The 21774-nt window shown below is 38.1% G+C and overlaps 1 protein-coding gene across 6 annotated transcripts in view; it reads right to left on the bottom strand.

The window, feature by feature from the left end:
• Positions 1–9673: 9673 nt before the first annotated feature.
• The window catches only part of LOC107597028 (transcription factor GATA-3), a 16369-nt gene continuing 4268 nt past the window's right edge, over positions 9674–21774 (bottom strand). Inside the window, exons 2-6 of one of the 6 annotated variants that reach the window (XM_016287930.1) lie at positions 19980–20343; positions 17924–18460; positions 15423–15568; positions 13609–13734; positions 9674–11044 (exon numbers count right to left, since the gene is read on the bottom strand). In XM_016287930.1, the coding sequence (XP_016143416.1) occupies positions 10754–11044; positions 13609–13734; positions 15423–15568; positions 17924–18460; positions 19980–20205 (1326 nt within the window). In that variant the 5' untranslated portion in view covers positions 20206–20343 and the 3' untranslated portion in view covers positions 9674–10753. Of the gene's footprint in view, positions 11045–13608; positions 13735–15322; positions 15364–15422; positions 15569–17923; positions 18461–19979; positions 20799–21774 lie in introns of those variants that run through there. The other 5 variants (XM_016287928.1, XM_016287933.1, XM_016287932.1 and 2 more) reach the window with 5 other exon arrangements.

Here is a 21774-nt window from a genome sequence, read left to right as displayed (position 1 = left end):
TTACCTTTACAGACATAACCCACTGTTTTTGTAACTCATGTGTGTTTTGAACGTAAACTTGTGTGTGAATGAGAACTTAGTTTAGTACTCACATGCTGTGACAGCCGCTTTCTGTCCGTGTGCTTCAGATGTGTGCACTCAGAAAGCCATATATCAGAAGTTTAAACTAATATGGTTTAAAACGCATGATTTCAGCGCGATAAACATGATAAATCAGAACCAAAACAGATGTTTTTAGCAGGTGCAAGCTGTAATGACACAGCTCTATTCTGGAAAAGGGGGCGGGGAGCAGTAGCTAATTTGCATTTAAAGAGACCGGCACGAAAAACAGAGTGTTTCTGCATCCACTCAAAATAGGCCTTTTTTAAAATGATATAATAAATGATCTGTGGAGTATTTTGAGCTGAAACTTTACAGACACATTCTGGGGACACCAGAGATTTATATTACATATTGTAAAAAGGGGCATAATATGTCTCCTTTAAGTAATTAAAAGTAATGTTGCACCTCTTCTTACCAAGATGCATGATTTGTGGCGTAATTCATACCTGTATTAGTGTGATGTACTCCAAACTTTAATATGTAAAATTTAATGGATTGATTTGTTTAGGTAGTTTGTTCGTTGAATAGTTCATGTAAACAAATATTTTAAAATAAGTGATTCATCAAGCACTGTAGTATAATGAAATTCATTTCATTTTAATCGGTTCATTCAGATGGCTCATTCAAAATCTGACAAACATAATCTCATAAAATTTGCTTGTCCTGCTCAAATTACACTTTTTTTATACACTATTTCACTAGCATGCATGCACCATTAATAGTAAATATACAGCCAATGCCTCTATCAAAAAATCGTTTAACTGAAAGATGGAACTTTCTTTCATTTAGTCGCCATATTGCTAGTTTTTCTATGCAGTTACTAGGGTGTTCAAGGTGGTTACTATGTGGCCAAAAGAGTAAAACTCTTTATGGCCGCATTTACACTGCAGGTCTTGATGCCCAGTTCTGATTTGTTTACTATATCTGATTTTTGGACGACTACCTTCATCTTCTTTTAAAAGTGACCGATATCTACATTTACATTATACGCTTGGTAAAACAACCCAAGGTAGACCTGAGTTGACATCATTCACCACTGTCGTTTTTTCAGTGATGTACAACGTTGACAGGGAATATTCGATCTGGCCACTCACATGGTAGATGCAAATGCACGATTCATATTTCCGCATATGATTTTTGACCTGAAACCAATCTGAGAATATCAGAATCCATGTACTTTTTTTTCCTGCTTACACATTTGTGGGTCATATCCGACCTGTGCCCTGTGGTAAAAAACTGCTGCTGCAATTAGTTATAACAACTCAACATGTGTTGTGACAATTAAAATATCAAATTTAACCAAACTAAAGTTAACTAAACCTATCATTAAGTCAAGAACAAACACTTTTTAAGTTGAAATAATGATTACTTATTCTAATGTTGTATTTTAAGTAACTAATCGCAACAATCTTTTTTTATGCAATTGTATTGTATTGCAAAGTAATATTACAGATTTTCTCAAATTGAGACATAATTTATATCTGTTTCAGTTAGATATACTCCAAAGTTGAATAATAATAGGGATGCTTGCAACACCACTAACACATAAACTTCCAAATAGCTTCTTCTACATATTATTGTTTTTTCCTCCCTGACTAAGTCTCTCTAATTTCTATTCAGCCACGCTGCATCCCCTCAGGCTTCCCCAATCGAAAGAGAAAGATGATTATCTGTTATCTGCCATGTTTTGACGGGAGATTATGCTAAAGATTTACGATTGCTGAAAAGACAATGCTGAACACCGCATTCTCAAATGGCAAAAGAGTGTTGAAAACAAACATACAGACCACAGACAACTGCTCACTTTAGCAACAGAGGGACAGCGTTCCCGGCGTTTGAAGCAAAGGTTCACAGAGACTGTTCATTACAGCATCCCCACAAACAGCAAAACGACTCTCATTTTTATCAACATGAAGCATGTATTTTCACGTATAACTGCAGCCTTATTAAAATTCTTGGCAATAGTTTATCGGGTTGGGCCAAGACGTTTCCACAAAAGTGCCAAACTAAGAATCTGAAATTAAACTGACAGGCTTTGTAATTGAAGTCAATTGTGGTTATATGCCATATGTTTTATAATGTTTTCAGACTGACTGTAAGGCTCTGATTTTCTGTGATGATTTCTGTGATGATGATGATGATGATGATAGTTGGGATTATTACACAATGTTATAAAGATATAGGCTATCATTTGATTTTTATTTCATCTAATCACTGGGCCACACAGAATGTGTGCTTCCAAGTTATACATCTGTGTGTTTGCTCAATAATGTGGCTAATGTGGTTGTGCTTTTTGCTATCAATAAATGGGTCAATGACATGACCCTCATTTTTTATTGTCTGTATCTATTAATGTGTTCAAAAACTGATATAAAAATGCAGTTCCCGCATTCACGACTTGAATATGCTTCTTCTATGATTAACATGTTTTAATTTTTGAAACAAATTAATTTAGATAACTTTTGGGGACATAAAATAAAAAATGTCAGGGTAATACAATACAAATGCATCAATTTAATAAAAAGAAAGAGCCATTAACACACAAAAAAAAATTTGTAAAGACATCATATGTACAAGGTGGAAAAACAAGAAACTCGACAATTACAAGATTTTATATCACTAACCCAAGTATGATACACCTCAAAGCTCTTTTTTAGCACATTTTACTATTTCTCCCCCAAAAAATGCAAACAAAATCCAGCTGCACACTAATCACCAACAATTCATAAAAATTACAGTGGGAAACCAGGCCAGACAGATGTAGATGTTTATTTTTTGTCAACACAGACATCTCTTTATATGTGTGGTTAGACTAGCTTGGTTTTAGGTGTGTCTAAATGCGTATGTGGTTTCAAGCAAATAACTGTTCAGGTATGACAGTAAGAATTGAATAGGTAATAGGTCATAGACCAGAGACGTGTGTAAGACTTCGATGGGTAATGTCTGTAAATGTGGTTAATGTAGCTAAATATGGAGTGGTTTGTTGGAGACCCACATGAATCCCATGGTGTGGTCGTATAACCACTGACATACTTCATTCAGCAGTCACCTGATGCAGAATTACGCCAAGGACCGTTCCAATAAACACAACTATCATAACAATTCTCAGCGCTGGAATGTCTAGTTAAGCCCTGGTTAGCAGATCTAATCAACACTTTGCATTCAACTGACCCACCGCTGGCATATCAAGTCTAATAAAAGTGAATTCCACCCTTTAAAACAATGAACAGGAAGGAAATCTGCGCCGCTGACATTCAACTGCGCAAATGAGTTTAGCTAAATGAATAATGGCATCTGACCAGACAGGTCATTTTTTATTTTTTTTTGCAAAATAAATATTCATGCATGGGTAATAAAATATAACCAATAATAACTGGATGGCTATCATTGTCATCAACATACATTTTCACTATAATATCAGATACTTTTGAGGAAAACTTGAAGGAAACTTAAGCTATAGTAAAAGAAGATGTTTTTTTATTAGCTTTTAGTGTTTATTTCTATTGATTTTATTTTATTTGTTAATTTATTTTTTATTTAGTTATTTTAGTACATCAAGTTAAACTAATGAGAATGAGAAATGCTGCCATGGCAATCTTATTTTTATTTATTAACTATTTTATGGTTTAGTTTTAGTTAACTATAATAACCCATGTCTATATTATGTTAATATGACTCCACTGGATGGCTGTTTGTGGGATTTACCAGTATGATTGATGAAAGATAGACAGTACATACCTTTTTATGAATATTTCGCAAACAACTCATGACCACATGAGGGATGGATGGTTTGAAGATCAGTTTTCTTTTCTATGTTGATGTATTTCCCAAACTAGAAGCATGGGTGAAACATAATAGCCATCAAAACATGACTTGCTACTTGCTATTGCTAATGAGTGGCAGGTGGTATTAGTGGGAGGGAGCTTCTCAGTCTAAAGAACATTTGATTGGACAAAATGTATATATGGCTTTAGTTGGTCCATTGTTGGTCCCAGTTAAAGACTGGATTTGATGTATATAAATATTGGATTTGAAATGTAAAGTGTATTGTAAGCCGATATATAAGAATATTGTATATCTGCTACAATTGTATTTGTCATGTTTCAGGACACCAGCTTATACAAAGCTAATAGGCTAACTTGGATTAACAGCAACAAAATATTTTAAATTCATATGGTCTGAATTTGACTAGTAGTGTAACAAGACAAATTTGGCACATCAAAAAAATGGAAGTAAGCACTCATGAAAACTATTTGGCAGTCCAAAACCTTTTTTCCTGGTAGTTAGTGGAGTTCCCCTTTAGGCTCTTGTTTATACATAATTGCTCCCCTTTTTTAGCATAATAATGAGAGGATTGTCTTCCAACACAGGCATTATTTGGATGATGAGATTGTGCTAAGATGGTCTAGAGTTAAAACATGTTTGAGCTTATATTTAGACTTCAGGGTCAAATCTCAAGGAAGTCAAACACAGGTTAGATGTTCAAACATACAGCTGTCATAATAAAAGTTATGTCAACTGCAGGTAACCGCCTCTCAGGTGCATGTTCCCATGGCAACTGCAATGTTTACAAACACATACTAATTTTTTTTTCTGTTAACCTGGAAAAATAACTTTATACTATTTCAGTCATATTGAGTGGGTTAACCAAACACTGGAAGATGACCAAAAAGTACCATGTTGGGTTGCAAAGCAATGTTTGTTTGTTTTTTTTTATTTGGATGTATTTTTGGCCTATCTGCCTACCACTGCTAATATATATATTAATACCATTCATAAAATTCAGTATATGGCATCAATTTTAATTAAATTGATAGCTGCCAAACGGGCTCAATAGCATGGATTTAACACTCCAATCTTGGTTATTTGCTGTCCCAAGTTATAAACTATACTTCGCCAGTTCACTAAGAGTTGAGAAAAATTACTAAATAATAAAAAACATTATTAAAGATGTACGTCCCTGCTGAGGGGAAAAAACTGCTGAGACCAGCCTAAGCTGGTTGGCTGGATTTAGCTGGTTTTCCAGTCTGGACATAGCTGGTTTGCAGGCTGATTTTAGAGGGGTTTTGGCCCGCTTCTTTAGCTGATCAGGCTGGGAAACCAGTTAAAACTAGCTCAGCCAGTCTGGGAGACCAGCTAAAACCAGCAACTTCCAGCTTAAACCAGCTAAAACAAGCCAACAGCTTAGGCTGGTTTTAGCTGGTTTTTAGTACATAGAATATAATCAGTTTTCATATATTTTTCAATATTAGCATTGTTATACACTTCAACTCACTAGACTATCAATAAACAGTAAAAAAATAAAAATAAAAATAATTCAATTAATCAAAAAAAGCTAGTTAGCTAGCTAATGTCAGCAACTGCTGTCAATAGACAAAGCTGACATTTGACCAAAAAAAAAAAAAAAAAACTTAGTCTGTGCATAATCTAATCATGCCATCATTATTCCCTGCTCGCTGCATCATTTGACTCAGAAGTGTCAAACCAAAGTCACCACAAAAGCTTCATGTAAAAAAAAAAACCAAATGTGTGCTTGCTTTTTCTGCAGTGTCATGATGTTTTGTCCACTGGGGATCCTGTAGTTTGCATGTTAACGTGACGTAAGTTTAATTGACAGCACTTAAAACTAATGGAACATACCTTAAAGGATGTGTATTTGGACCAAAAATGTTTGATCTTTCTTTAGGGACAGTTTAAATATCTGCTTAATAGTAATTAGCATATAGCTCATTCAAGATCACCCATATTCCATATTGAGTTACAGTTACAGATTACAGTGTTAATGCACAAAATGCCATAAGTATAAGAGACGTGATTTAAATATAGAAAAAGAGTTATATTGGTGAATAGAACAGCTAAAGTCAGTCCAGTAAACTGATGCGATGACGGCCGTGTGGTGTAGTCAAAGCGGAAGCTAGCAAAATGAGATTACGATATGATTTACTGGGAAACCAGTTAAAACTAGCTCAGCCAGTCTGGGAGACCAGCTAAAACCAGCAACTTCCAGCTTAAACCAGCTAAGACAAGCCAACAGCTTAGGCTGGTTTTAGCTGGTTTTTAGTACATAGAATATAATCAGTTTTCATATATTTTTCAATATTAGCATTGTTATACACTTCAACTCACTAGACTATCAATAAACAGTAAAAAAAATAAAAATAAAAATAATTCAATTAATCAAAAAAAGCTAGTTAGCTAGCTAATGTCAGCAACTGCTGTCAATAGACAAAGCTGACATTTGACCAAAAAAAAAAAAAAAAAACTTAGTCTGTGCATAATCTAATCATGCCATCATTATTCCCTGCTCGCTGCATCATTTGACTCAGAAGTGTCAAACCAAAGTCACCACAAAAGCTTCATGTAAAAAAAAAAACCAAATGTGTGCTTGCTTTTTCTGCAGTGTCATGATGTTTTGTCCACTGGGGATCCTGTAGTTTGCATGTTAACGTGACGTAAGTTTAATTGACAGCACTTAAAACTAATGGAACATACCTTAAAGGATGTGTATTTGGACCAAAAATGTTTGATCTTTCTTTAGGGACAGTTTAAATATCTGCTTAATAGTAATTAGCATATAGCTCATTCAAGATCACCCATATTCCATATTGAGTTACAGTTACAGATTACAGTGTTAATGCACAAAATGCCATAAGTATAAGAGACGTGATTTAAATATAGAAAAAGAGTTATATTGGTGAATAGAACAGCTAAAGTCAGTCCAGTAAACTGATGCGATGACGGCCGTGTGGTGTAGTCAAAGCGGAAGCTAGCAAAATGAGATTACGATATGATTTTTGATAAGACCTGATGATTTAACATGCAAAAAGTGTTGCCTCAGACATTGCACTCTCAAACTCCTAGAAGCTCTAACTTCTTGTTCTCTCTTTCACTCTCTCTCTCTCTCTCTATCTGCATTTTCATGTTTGGTTCATTATAGCCATTACAACAGTAATGAGCAGTAAAGGGCAGCAAAGGGCAGCGAGACATTCCAACACGTTCATATTTGCAAAACCGAATGCAAGTGTTTTACGCTAAAAGAAAAGCTAATTGTTTTTCATACACTGTAAGCTTCATGTAAAAAAAAAACCCAAATGTGTGCTTGCTTTTTCTGCAGTGTCATGATGTTTTGTCCACTGGGGATCCTGTAGTATGCATGTTAACGTGACGTAAGTTTAATTGACAGCACTTAAAACTAATGGAACATACCTTAAAGGATGTGTATTTGGACCAAAAATGTTTGATCTTTCTTTAGGGACAGTTTAAATATCTGCTTAATAGTAATTAGCATATAGCTCATTCAAGATCACCCATATTCCATATTGAGTTACAGTTACAGATTACAGTGTTAATGCACAAAATGCCATAAGTATAAGAGACGTGATTTAAATATAGAAAAAGAGTTATATTGGTGAATAGAACAGCTAAAGTCAGTCCAGTAAACTGATGCGATGACGGCCGTGTGGTGTAGTCAAAGCGGAAGCTAGCAAAATGAGATTACGATATGATTTTTGATAAGACCTGATGATTTAACATGCAAAAAGTGTTGCCTCAGACATTGCACTCTCAAACTCCTAGAAGCTCTAACTTCTTGTTCTCTCTTTCACTCTCTCTCTCTCTCTCTATCTGCATTTTCATGTTTGGTTCATTATAGCCATTACAACAGTAATGAGCAGTAAAGGGCAGCAAAGGGCAGCGAGACATTCCAACACGTTCATATTTGCAAAACCGAATGCAAGTGTTTTACGCTAAAAGAAAAGCTAATTGTTTTTCATACACTGTAGGAGTGGAAAGTTTCGTTTTGTAAGTAGTACAAAAGTAGTCGTTTTGTAGTTAAGTGTACGTGAGTGTGTAAATACGTTTTCATCTGCTCTCTACTATATGTGTAAGTGTGGGTCCTTAGCGTCCCTGTGGTCTGGGGTCAGTTCCTCTTTTTTAAGACTTCGCAGAGAAAGTTTCTTAGCATGCTAATGTGCCATCAGCACAAGCTGCATGCAAATGTATGAAACCACAACAGCAACTAAAAACAAAACAGCTCCTCTATATTCACTTTGTTAAGAAAAAGAAACATGCAAATGAATCATGCAGTGTTGGGTGACAACCGCTCTGTGTTCAATTTAGCATGATGCTAATATAAAACAAACCTTTGTGTTTGTTTTCTACGTTCACCTGCAGGATTGGAAATCTTAACCCTGATGAAATGTTTTTGCCATCATGCGAGTAATGCGTAATAAGTATTAGCCTCGGTTAATGATGAATGTTTCTTTGAACTTAGTACTCTATCTTTAATAGATTTCCCATGTTATGCTATCAAACATATGTATTGTTCATATTACATATAATCTTTAAGTTAACAGTTCTTCTACAAATTGAACGCTTTATAATCAAACAAAAGCCCTCAGGGCAGGTCCTTTCTTACGACCCATAAAAACTAATGGAGTGAAGACCATGGCTAGCTACAATGGAACAGTAAGCAATGACCCTGCAAACCCACAATGAACCACTGATCAAAGTCAGCTGGAAAAAAAAAGATTTCCTGCATGTGTAACGACTGCTTTTGAACATTTTTAATGTTCTTGCGTTGTCTCTTACTGATTTTGCAGACCAGATTTTGGCCTACAGTCTGGCCCCAAATTGCGAAATGTATTTATTTTCAATTTTGTAGTATGTTGGATTATTCCGTTTCGGTTTTTGGTTTGTAAAACATGTAACGTCCAAAACTTTGTCAAGAGCCAAATTGCAGTGTAAACTTACCCTTGAGATGCCAACTTAAGACTAATCGCACCACAGAAACGTTGAACCACTTTTTTGCAGACTTATTTGTTTCTTTTCTACATTTACTGTGTATTAGCAGCCACAGGCCGAGGGTATTTTCTGCTGTGGTACCTTTTACAATAGTCTACCCATAAGGCTATGTTTCTGTTGACTTTTTTTTCTTCTTCACACTCTGCTCTTTTAGTAGATGTTTTTAACTCTAAAACTAAAATTCAAATAGATTTCATTGCCAAATTCATCACTGGATTGCCTCATTCCTACAGTACAGTTTGCTTTTTCATTGAAATTCACAAATTTGAAATGATGTATTACATCTTTGATTATTCATGGATCAAACTTGTTATTATAAACTGCTGCTGTTCCAAGGTATTTTAACCTTCTGTGTCTTCAAAACATAAACCGATTTTGCTTTCAACATAATTTGGACAGAAGGCTGACTTTCAATCTCCTGACTGCCAATACTCTTATTTGTGTCCTAACATGTTCAAAAAACATGTCTCATGTGACTAGCATGCTAACAGCAGTGTTGATGGAATGTCAAACTCACATTGGTAGCGTGAGGAGTTTGAGGCTGTGTAGAGTCCCTCACAACATGTCTGTTTATTTCTAGGCTTCCTGTTGGTATGTGGCCAACAGCATTCTGGGTAAATCTAGAGGTGTCCTTGTGGCTAGCGAAAGCCATGTGTCAGATATCACACATACACAGTCACATATACCCACAAAAACTCACTCTCGCATTCACACAAAAAAGTTGTACGCAAACACTCACAAAAGCTTCCACCGTTGCGTCCTCGTATGATGTCAACAGAGATTAAACTAGTTTATTATTTTTAAAGAGGGAAAAAAAATTAACAAAAAGCAAGTCTTTTTTTACACTAGTGATTATTAAATTTGTACAACCATTCAGTCTGCATTACATAAAGAAATAATTCTACATCTTTGTTTCTTTCGTATTTTTGGTACTCTGAATTATACATACAAATAACAAATACAGGAACTTTTTTCACAATGCATATAACCTGGGCCCAAAGAAGTCTTTCAGGTGTATACGTGAGTGTGTGTGTGCGTGTGTGTGTGTGTGCGTGTGTGTTTGTGTGTATGTATGAACACAAACCAATTGCCCAAGACCTATAACACATCCAGAAGAGTAGCTGGAAGTCTGCGAGACAGACCTGACTACAAGTTTTAATGCATTACACACCATTTCCTTTCTACTTTTCTTCTCCCTACATCTCGTCTCTTACTTTTCTGGGATAGAAATTGTGGCTGCGTCGCCACGCCGTTCCATCTTCCAGGTTTGAGTCGTACCCTTCTTATCATTAGCTGCCCACGGGCATTTCCTGACCTCGCCTTTTTTCGTTTTGCACTTTAAAAAGTCTTCATTAAATGTATTTCAGACAATTTTTTACAAATATATGCAGAGTTCATCTCCTGTTGTCATTCACAGCTCGATTCCTCATGTCTCACAGGGGCAAAGAAGAGGAGATGCGTAGAAGAAGAAAAGGTGCAGGTTGGGGAATTAGAGGAGGTTTGTTTAAAGTCTCGTAATGTTTGTGCCTTGATGCCCACAGGAAAGATGGCCTTTGTACACAAATGAAGGTTGACATCAGTGCGGGGCTTCATGATTGGAGGGGAGATGAAGAAAGTCATTGTCTTTTCTCTTTCATTCTCACTGTCTCTCCCTCATTATATAGGGTTCGAGGGGTTTAAGCGGGGCATACTGGAGAAGGGGTCTTGGGGGGAGCTTGTAGCTCAGACGGAGCATGTGAGAGAGCTGGTTCAAGGTCGGAGGGTAGCGGCGGGTGACAGGCTTCAAGGTTAACGGTGCTTTGAGACATCCACCGTCGGGAGATTGGGCGGTCGGAGGTAGAAGGGCGCTCTAGCCCATCGCCGTCACCATACTGGAAGGGTGGTGAGGGACGAAGGGCAAGCTGGAGGAGGGGTGCATGGGGGTGGGCGTGGTCAACATGTGGCCAGAGTGCGAGAAGGGAGGGAACGAGGCCATGTGACGCGACAGAGCGGCCGGGCTGAAAGAACTGTTCTTTTCCATCAAGCTTTTGGAGAAATCATCCATGCTGTCATGGCACTTTTTGCTCTTCTTGGACTTGCTGGACATCTTCCTGTTCCGGGTCTGGATGCCCTCTTTCTTCATGGTGAGTGGTCGGTTGATCTGCGAGGAGAGAAGCGGCAGACGTTAATAATGGCCACGGGACCATCGTGCTTACATAAGACAGGAGCATAATGGAAAAATGTCTTCATTTTTCATTGAATAACACATCCAGAGGAAACTTTATTGCTTTGAGATCGGTCCCTCATATTGCAGGAGACCTAAAATCAGTTATGTTTCTTTTAAGTATTAACTTAATCTCAGATGTTTCTCCTAAAAATCATTATGAGTAATAAAAATACACACAAAGGAGACAATTCATAATGAGAGTTCATAATGAAATGTCGGACTATTTTGCAGAGTTTAGTAGATCAGAGCACATTTGAGACCCTGCGAGATGTTTTTCTAAGAAAAACCATCTGAGAAGCCTAAAGGGATTCATTTTACTCATGCCATTCCAAAACTGTATGACTTTCTTTCTTCAAACACAAAAGAAGACATTTTTTAAAAATGTCTATACAATAGTTTTAGACCCCATTGACTTTCATTGTGAATCAAAATATATTTATTTGTGGTCCATAAAAGAAACTGGACTGACAATATTTTTAGTTGACTTGTTCCTTTAAGCAAAATACCTTTTTTTAAATCTAATCTCTGTAATTGCCGTCTTGGAGAAACAGTTGAGATATTAAACAGATCTCATTTATGATTTCTCCTCCTTACAGGCATATTGTAAGCTGACACCCTTTTAAGTCACAGTTTTTAGGATTAGGATTTGGTTAAACAATGACACTCACTTCACACACTCATAGCAATACTCGAGTACTAGCATGTGTAATAGAGCTACACTATATCGCCAATATGTCCATTTCTTTGTTTGAGCAAGCGTGTCTGTATGTACGAGTGTTTGTGTCGGGTCATATCAGGACTAGGCTGGATTTAGCCTCTGGAACCCTGACACCAGGCATGGTCTTTCCAAAGAGAGAAACCCCAGACTCTGGCCAGCCGGGCTCAAGCGCAGTGGAACTGCCACATCCGTCTGCCAAAGCCTGCCACTTTCACCCTATAAGTGGACCGTCTCTTTCTCCCTCTCTGTCTTAAAACACTCTAGATGCTTTGTTCAAGAGCTATTAAGAGATACTAAGACGTATTCATTTACAGGCGTTTGATATTATTTTAAGACTTTAATAAACAATGCACTCTCTACTTCTACCCAAAATTGTGGTTGTGCAAATTTGTAATTTTGAGTAATTTAGTCATTTCATTTAAGTATTTTCTACATTTGTAACAATTTTCTTATTTGTTAACATCAAATTGGATTATATAAAAAACATATCTGCAAAAACTGTTCTCTAGATATCTGCATTGACGTCAGTTATCGGAAAACCCATATTGGCCAGCCACTAGTGCAAATGTGAGTGAATGTGCCAGTGTGTGTGTGTGTGTGTGTGTGTGTGACCTCCCACCCCAAAGCAAAACTGTTCATTTAAAATATCTCCATTGGGCATCACAGAAAACACATGCTTATATCCGTCGGCTATTAGAAACACTCGTTAGAAACGTTATTCAGTTATGCTTTTGGGGGGTTTGAAATGACCACAAAGGAATTGAGAAGAAAACAGGTCAGAAGTCTAACCTTAGACTGACAGACATACAAATACAATCACAACTCAAGTTCTTCTGACAAATCCCTGTCAGCTCAACGAGAGATGGAAGTGGTTGTGATAATGCCAACATGTGAGTTAGTGAAGAACCCTCCAGAGAGAGCTCAGCTTAATTTAGCGTGCAAAATCTGGAATTTGATTCAAAGCAGGCCGACCTTAACAGAAAATAGGATGTACCAAAACAAACTAATTTTCCAATTATCCAAACTCTTGGTTGTTTCAAACGATAATAATGTTATTTGTTTCCCTGATAACCTAGGTCAGGGGATTTTTTTTTCGAGAGTTCTTACGAAAAACCAACATGGCAAAATGATTTAAAAGTGTGCGCTTGCGTGACTAGTAGGGGAATGTAACAGGAGCATGGGGCCTCAAAGTGTGATGATACAGGATGCCAGAGCTGATTAGGTAGAATGAAAATGTTCCCCAGCATATGTTTAACATAGAAATACCACCAACTGAAGTGTAATTCAATAGTACAACAGTACTAGCAGTTTAACTCTAGCATAATAGCCATAAAAATAAATAATAACATGAGGAAGAACAAGACGAATCCCTGCATGTAATTGACTCTAACGGCTTGAGAGACCATTGGGGAACGTTAAAACATTTCAGGTTCGCAGATTGGGTTAAGTTGGCCCTGGGGTGCGAAAATCACAATACTAACTACTATAGTAGGGCCAGTTGGACAGGCTTTGGAATATGCAACAAATCTGAACTGTTTTTGATAGAAAAATAAAAATTAAGACAGCTGGTGTGATTGATTATTATAATGGTCACTAAACAAAAATCCATAGACATTTTTGAGTAGTCAATGCATGAACCTTGTTGTGAATGTTGTGAAAGAAAGAAAGAAAGAAAGAAAGAAAGAAAGAAAATGAAAGAAATGGCATGAACGCTGCCATCATGCAAAGAGAAGATAGAAAATATCTTACTAGATAAGTGTAAGACAGCTATGGAGCTTACATTGTGTAATTTGTAATAGAGGCCGCAGGCATTGCAGACGGGATCGCCGTTCGCATTTCTCCGCCACAGTGTCGTCGTGGTCGTTTGACAGTTTGCGCATGAGGTCCCCGCTCGTCTGGCAGCAGACTGATGGACATACACACACAGAGAAAGAACCACGGTTATTACACTCATAATATAATAACTTAAGATGATGATTGCATTCCTACAGTGTTAATGGCCCCCAACCCTCCTGTTTCCCGAAGCTGCAAATGGTTTTGAGCAATGCAGAAATATGTCAGAGGAAAAGAGATCTCCATAACACTGGTGCCTTAAACTCTAGGGTAAAAATAGTGCCTTGCACACATGCCATCTCAAACCTAAATATTTTACAGAGGACATGAAAGCACTGGTTTAAATAGTGCCCATTAAAGCTGATGACATATTCCCATTAAATGATGGAGAAACAGCGGCTCTGCATGAAATGGATCCACGTTTAAACATCAACCTTCAGATAGATATTAGCAATCTTTATTCACATCAATATGCTGCGCTAAAATACCTTGCTCTAAATTAGCATGCATTGATTAAAAGCAGTTAGAATTATTAATTATAAGCAGTTACTCACATAATCAAATATAAATATAATTGAAAACAAATATAAATAATAAGTAAAAAGTAAATAAAAAACAATAAGTAAAAAAGACATTGGGAAACAAGGGAAAACTCAAAAGAAATGCAATGAATTTGTAGGGATCAGCAACATATTTTGAAATATGCCGAAAGAAAATTCATGCTGCGTTCTGGATTAATACAGAAATGTTGACGGTACGTACTGAAATGACAAATGATTCTTAACTGTGTCGTTTAATTCCGTTTGAAGCCAAATTGATAATCAAGAGCATGATTCATGACTGGCCGTTTTTTCCCGATCGGACTCGTTTGTAAATTACAAACTACAGCTACATTTTATTGCCAAATAAATTCAATTCAAACACATTAGACGAAGAGAACAATGTTGGTTCTATACAGGTAATTTTTTATTCGCGTTTTATTCGTCTTCGTGCTATTATTTTCTCTTTTTTCTTGACTACTTGAGCTTAGTGAAGTCGTGACTCGCTTCTGTATGTTTAGACTGCGCGAGCGAGCGCTGTTGTTCGAGCAGTTTTATCAGCAGAGCTCAGATATCCGCCAGTCTTTTCCTGGGAAGTCGGCTTTTCACATTAGAGAGGGAGAGAAGGCCAATGCCAAAATAGCAGCGCTCGGACTATTTCTTCTGCGCCTCAAGAGCCTCGACTCTATCCAAAGCCCAAAGAGAGACGTGTCTCTGTGCTGCCAGGCCATTGAAAAACACAGTATCTCTCTCTCTCTCTCTCTCTCTCTCATTTATTAAATCCCTGTGAAACAGTGTCCCCTGATGAATGGCATATTGTCAGAATTGAACCTAATTTCTGCAGACATATTTGACCTGTTGGAGCTGATCGTCTCCCACGCGTACTCATTTGAGATAAGCGCTCGTTTCACAACTCTTTGAAGTCTCTCCGTGACAAATTTCGTTATGTTGACACGTAGACACAGTGTCAGCAATATTTTTGCGATCAAATAAAATTGTCTAGAGCGGGGGGGGGGGGAATAGAAGAAAATTCAAATAAAATCTGATACATAAAATGGCATTATTATCATTATTGATGATAATAATAATAACTGCTATTGCTTAATCTTAAAGAAATGACACCTGCGCTTGGCGAGTCAATTTCTTGCAGCTAACACTTCTTCCTGGGTAGAAAAAGAGAAAGAGACAAGTGTCATTAATGCAGTGCAATAGAGCAACATACCAGCCTCCGCTTGGGCTTGATGAGGGGTCGGTTCTGTCCGTTCATCTTGTGGTACAGTCCGCAGGCGTTACACAAATAGTGACCGGTGCCATCCCTCCGCCACAGAGGAGTCGAGGTGGCCCCGCAGTTAACACATTCTCTACCCTCTGCGAACACAGACACACACACGCATGCACAACTGATTTTTTAGAACCATTAAAACACACTTGCATGCACACAACTACACAACCATCACAGGCCACGCCACTAGTGAACATACTAAACGCCCGTGGCCAGTCGCTTTGATACATGTTAAAATAGTAATAACTACATATCAATATTATACACATAATATTAACAAAATATTTACTAATAATTGTTTTAATACTACAGACATATTGCACACATTTAAAAAAAAACACACATAATTAATTATTCCTAAAAACAAGGAACATCACAAATTCAAACGGGCTAAAGATTCGCATTGATCAGAAATAATGAATATGAAATGCATTAATAACATTATTATTCTTAGTATTCTTAATGCATTACCACATAAAAAAAACATTATCTAATATGACATCACTAAGCTTAACTCTTCAATCGTCAAATATGGCATCATCTGATAAGATCTACAAATAACTTAGCGGTTATATAGGCAATGCTGTGGAAATGTACACAGAGATAGGTCTTAACAAACGTATCATAGGCTCTAAACAACGATGTCTTGGAAATACTGCATTATTTATTAGAAGAGGGAATCGCAAATATAGCTGGATAAAGCGAAATGACTCGATTTCCAAAGAAACAACCTCCCGCTTCATTAAACCATGTGACTAAGAAGAATTATTTATGATGTTTTAAAGTAGATTTTAGAATCGAAGGCTGAAATCATGTTAAATTGATTCAGCAACAGTAAGTGAAAGCGTCGGTCTAATCAACTCATTGTGTAACCCGCTCTCTTTACGTGATTAAAACAGCGTAGCGTTTGATTGGCATTCTTTCCGTTTGACTGACATGTTCAGTGACCCACGCCTCCGGTCGCTCCGCTGAGACGAAAAACAAGCTCGCCGTGCAAGCCCCCTGTACCCGGCAGCATTTCTGCCCTCATGTGTGGAGGCAACGAGTCTCTTTGTGCTTCTGCTTACTGCCCCAAAAACCACAGAGCTCGCGAGCATATCACCTCAGACAGTGACACACACAAGTGCGTAAAAGAGCGTTCTGCTGCATCTTTAGAACATCGCGCAGCATTCAACTTTGGTTCAAAATAAAACACTAGACACTAGAACTTTAGTGGTAGTGCTTCGATATAGTTTATGCTTATTGTGCAAACTGTGTATTACAAATAAAACAGCAAGCGAATTAAATAGCAATGATATTTATAAAAAAAAAATTAATAAAAACCTTAAAAAGATAGTAACACAGGTGAAAACGATTTCGCGAGAGCAGAATAGATATAGTCTCTCATTATCATAAAATCAATCGTTATGAATAGACCATGACTTAAAAATCGTCCGTTCGCTAATCGCATTTAAAAGGCTGGTTGACCTTTTGAAATCATTTTCTCTTTGTGTTCGGATAAGACTCTGTCTGTGCATGTCGGCCGTGCATTGCGCCAGCTCGTTCGTTATTCCGAGCGATCCGCGGCGCATCCGGACTCTATCAAAGTTTCTGCGCAAAGTAAACAATGCAACTGTCTCGTGCAGCAGTCTGAAAATAATTGGATTAGCTTAAACATATAAACGCGCGAGAGACTGGGCCGTGCACTGTGGGGCACAAGAGGAGCAAGAGATGAGAGAGAAAACACACGCACACACACACACACACACATCTACATCCGGAAAACCCTAGCGCTCTGCTTTAAACGTGTAGACTCATCTGCATATGCTGAGCGACGTTTAATAAATCAGGGAAGCTAATTCCGCTTTGTATCTTGACGACATTAGATATAATATTCTTCAAAGCGGAATATAATAACGGAATATTGCAAGGCAGGCGTGTTAACAAATCTCTAATTTCTGTAAAATAAAAAGTCTATAGCGGATTGATCATTTAGACTGATACCACAACAGAAAAAATGAGATTATTGCATCATAAATTAATCAAGCGAACAGGATTATATAATAGCTCAAATTAATCATATTAATTCCCAATATGTTTAATTATGAATAGTTTTTTATATATATAAATATATGGTGCTTTATTTTATTTAACCTTATCTTGCTGTAATATCTTTATTCATTGTATATTCCTTTGTATTTTAAGGAGTGGAGCCATATAAGGGAGGTGGACTGTGCCCAAATCTGATAGCCAAGCCTTGGCATAGACCAAAAAAATGTTTTTAAAAGTCCAGGAACAAATCAATAGTCTGGGAATTGGCTAACCTGGGAGGCTGTTTTTGAGGAAAACGAGAAGAATGGCAAGTGCACAATAATAGAGCTTTTTAGAGGAAAATCTACTGTTGAATGATCTTACTATGATTATGTTAGTAAAAATCAAAGGGTAGTAAAGCGCACGCCTACCTGAACAGGACCTTGTTTTTGGTCTCGTTTTGGAACCATAACTAGAAGAGGACCCACCTATCAGGCTACTTGGTGGGAAGAGCCCCGGCCCGTAATCGGACACATAGGATGGGTAAGTGGCGATGGGGTGGTGCGCGGAGGACGCGCCCGGTCCGATAGAGGCCATGCTCCGACAATGAGCCGAATCCAGCTTCATGCTTTCGGCCAGAGACACCTGGTACTTAATGCACTCTTTGTCCTCCTGCCGTACAGATAAGCCCGAGCCTGACGTAGAAATCGCGGGGTCAGGGGACACATCTTTAGGTGGAGTGGGGGGAAAGGTGAAGAGGTGTGGGCTGGAGTGGCCAGCGGACAGCGAGGAGGAGGAGGCTGGGGGGTAGACGGACAGAGGCCCAGGGGAACTGTGATGCAGGGAAGTCTTGGGGAAATGCCCAAGGTTCCAGGGGGAGGTACTGTGGTGAGGGCCGATAGGTTTACTTCCATCGAGCCAAGGAAGAGAGCCGTGCAGCAATGATGGGCGACACACCTGAGTACCTGCTGAAACAAAAGACGAGCCTGCTGTTAGGACAGGACGAGGTGGGGCTGTGGGATCTGTCACATTAAGGAGCCAAGAAATGACATCTCAACGATTAGAAAAAGCACGATGTGTTTTGTAAACACGGTCGTTAAACGTCACAATTATGTGTGTATAATTAACGACAGAATTAAAGAAAGGTGAATAATAATAACACGTATAAATATACATTTCAAATGACATGCAAAAAAAATCGGTCAGGATATTTTTACACTTTGTTTGGAATGATACGTTTTTACATGTATTTCACGCATATCTGGTATTTTATGCGCTGAAACCCTTTTAGCAACGGTCTTTTATTGCATGAAAGAACTAGTGCAACTTGACGAAATGAGTAAAACTGTGAAACTGCACGTAAAGGCCTACATTACTCTGAGAGTAATTTCGATGGCGCTGGGAAGGGTCGCAATTAACAGCCCTCGAGAGTTTCTCACTTTCAAAAGACTTTCGATACCCACCAGTATCTATTGGTGCTGCACGGATTTTGAAAGTTTTGCTATGTCTAGAGATGGGGCAATTCAAAAGAGAAACAAGGTCACGCTTTGCCCCATTCCGCTCAGGAAGTCATGTCAATAAATTAGAGCAATTGTTCTTCCGCACTAAAATTCAAGTACCTAGTACAGGAAAAAATTCGCTTCATTATTTAGAGAACGACTTTTAAGTCATTAAATCATCAAATCACTCACCTGAATCCCAGCCAACTAGTGTTAATAGAAATAGTTTTGCTTTCGATGGCGCTGGGAAGGGTCGCAATTAACAGCCCTCGAGAGTTTCTCACTTTCAAAAGACTTTCGATACCCACCAGTATCTATTGGTGCTGCACGGATTTTGAAAGTTTTGCTATGTCTAGAGATGGGGCAATTCAAAAGAGAAACAAGGTCACGCTTTGCCCCATTCCGCTCAGGAAGTCATGTCAATAAATTAGAGCAATTGTTCTTCCGCACTAAAATTCAAGTACCTAGTACAGGAAAAAATTCGCTTCATTATTTAGAGAACGACTTTTAAGTCATTAAATCATCAAATCACTCACCTGAATCCCAGCCAACTAGTGTTAATAGAAATAGTTTTACTTTAATATATTACAACATCGTTCTACCAACATAATAAATATATTTTCAACTAGCTATGTGTGTGTGTGTGTGTGTGTTCGAATAACGCTGCTTGTTCACGTTTTATTTTTGATCACATTCAAATTTAATTAAACGGTTTTCTAAAATGAGATGAATGCATTGCATTATCCAATATTATATAATTATTGTATACCATAAAAAGCCATTTAACCATAGAATACTAGAAAGATGTGAAACCAGTGACACACCACTTCAGGTAAGCCACACGTAAACTACACTGACATTGTTCAAAATGTCAGTTGCATTTTCAGTACAATCCTAAGAGCAGTTTCTCTCTTATTACACATTATTAATTTAGTCAGAATGGAGATAAGAGGAATAATGTAAAATAATGTAGGGCTGATATACTTACCGTGAGGTGGCGGGTACCTCTGCACAGCCCGAACCGAGTTCCCGTAGTACGGGTGGTTGCTCTGTCCGTCGATATTAAACAATACATCCACATCTTCCGCGAGGGGATACTGCGACGGGTCCATGTAGGAGTGTCCCAGTCCTGGGTGGTGTGACTCGGGATGCTGGCCGTTAATGACCGGGTGATGGTGGGTCATCCAACGGGGCTGCTCCGGACTTACTTCCATCGTTTTTTTTTTAACAAGCGTTCATACACTCACCGAAACGTAGAACACGAAAGTTCAAAAAAGTCCAAACTCCTCCTTTGTTTAATCCACAGGTTCGTTCGTCTTTTTTTTTTTTGTTGTTGTTTTACTTCCGATCACCTGAAATTGAACAAGACAATTTGTTTTTACAAAGTCCGTCCGTTCGTTTGTGTTCTTTCTGTCATTGGCAAATTGTCAGAAGCTCGTATAAACTGGATCCGTCCGTTCAATAAACGCGTATTAACTTGTGAAAGTCAAATGCATTTATACTAATGTTGGACATAAGTCCGCGTACGCATCCAAACGCGCGTCAAGTTCCGCAAGTTTTTCTCTCAAAGTGAGTTTGACGGTTCAGGCCGAGCCGGGTCGATCTGGATAAGTTTTCTGCCTTCTGACCGAGCACAAGTTTGATCAAATCTGTGTTTATGCGCAGTAGTAACCCTCTTCCCTTTTACTCTATTTCCATCCCTCCCTCTATCTCTCTCGCTCTCTTTAGTGCTCACTCCCTCTGTCTCTGAATGCACTGCTCTCTCAGTGTTTTTTTACAGTGAAGGCATTCTTTCAGGATGGCGCCAGTCAGCTCAATGCTCGCAGACAGCTGTGGCGCGACGCAACTTAAGGAGGGTCTGTGGTGTCATCAGCAGGGGCGGGGCCCAACAGCATGGACTAATTGAATAAAGTGGGCCAGGGAAAGATGACCAGAAGCTGCGCCCAATTCTGCTCCCCATTCATATACAAAATGGAGCATTGTTTCAGTAGAACGTGTAAATAATCAACACACATTATATATAAAACACAAACACGCCAAATGTGTTTACGCAGCTTAAAATACATTTAGGATACACTTTATTTGAAGGTGTTCTTGTTACAGTGTAATTATACGTTTAAGTACTGAGTAATATTAATTAACAACAGGTAGCCTACTTAGTTGCATATAATTGCATAATTCACTGTTATGACTGAAGTACGTAACAGACACTTTAGAATAAAGTGTAAGCTCAATTAATTTAGGCCTGAATCATAAAGAAGAAAAAACGTTGTTCATGAATCAAGTAGCAATTTGGATAAAAAGTAACGAATTTAAATTAGGACGATGGCAGCGTCTGAAATAGAAACTTAAATGTGTTTGAGATCAAACAGATTTTTGGAATGGATTCCGTGCTGAATAATTATTGTATTCATTAAGGTTGCTTAGTAAAATAAATAGGCCTGCGTAAACAAAAAAAAATGCAAATCTTGAAATATTAGTTGCTATGTCAAGGGCACCATCGTTCTGTGGCCTGCTCTCTTTTGTGTCTAAACGACTGTGTGTGTTATCAGTGGGAGCTCGTGTGGTGTGTGTGCTCTTTTAAATTGTGACAGTGCGTCCTCTCGCGGTGACAAGTACGTTTTTCTAATGGTTCCCTCTGCATGTTCAAACGTGGCTCTTAAACCCTGACTGCGACATATAGGCTAGTGGTGCGGTAAGACTACGGCCATACCTTCCTCTCTTCTCACATTTTAAAAACAGGCTTTCCCCGGCATCTTTAGTCGGTGTTCTTTATTCCTTGA

The sequence above is a fragment of the Sinocyclocheilus grahami genome, unplaced genomic scaffold, assembly GCF_001515645.1.
Source record: "Sinocyclocheilus grahami isolate Dianchi unplaced genomic scaffold, SAMN03320097.WGS_v1.1 scaffold226.1, whole genome shotgun sequence".
NCBI lineage: Eukaryota > Metazoa > Chordata > Actinopteri > Cypriniformes > Cyprinidae > Sinocyclocheilus > Sinocyclocheilus grahami.
Note: the sequence above shows the minus strand (reverse complement) of the source record. Positions and strands in the feature narration are given on the sequence as shown.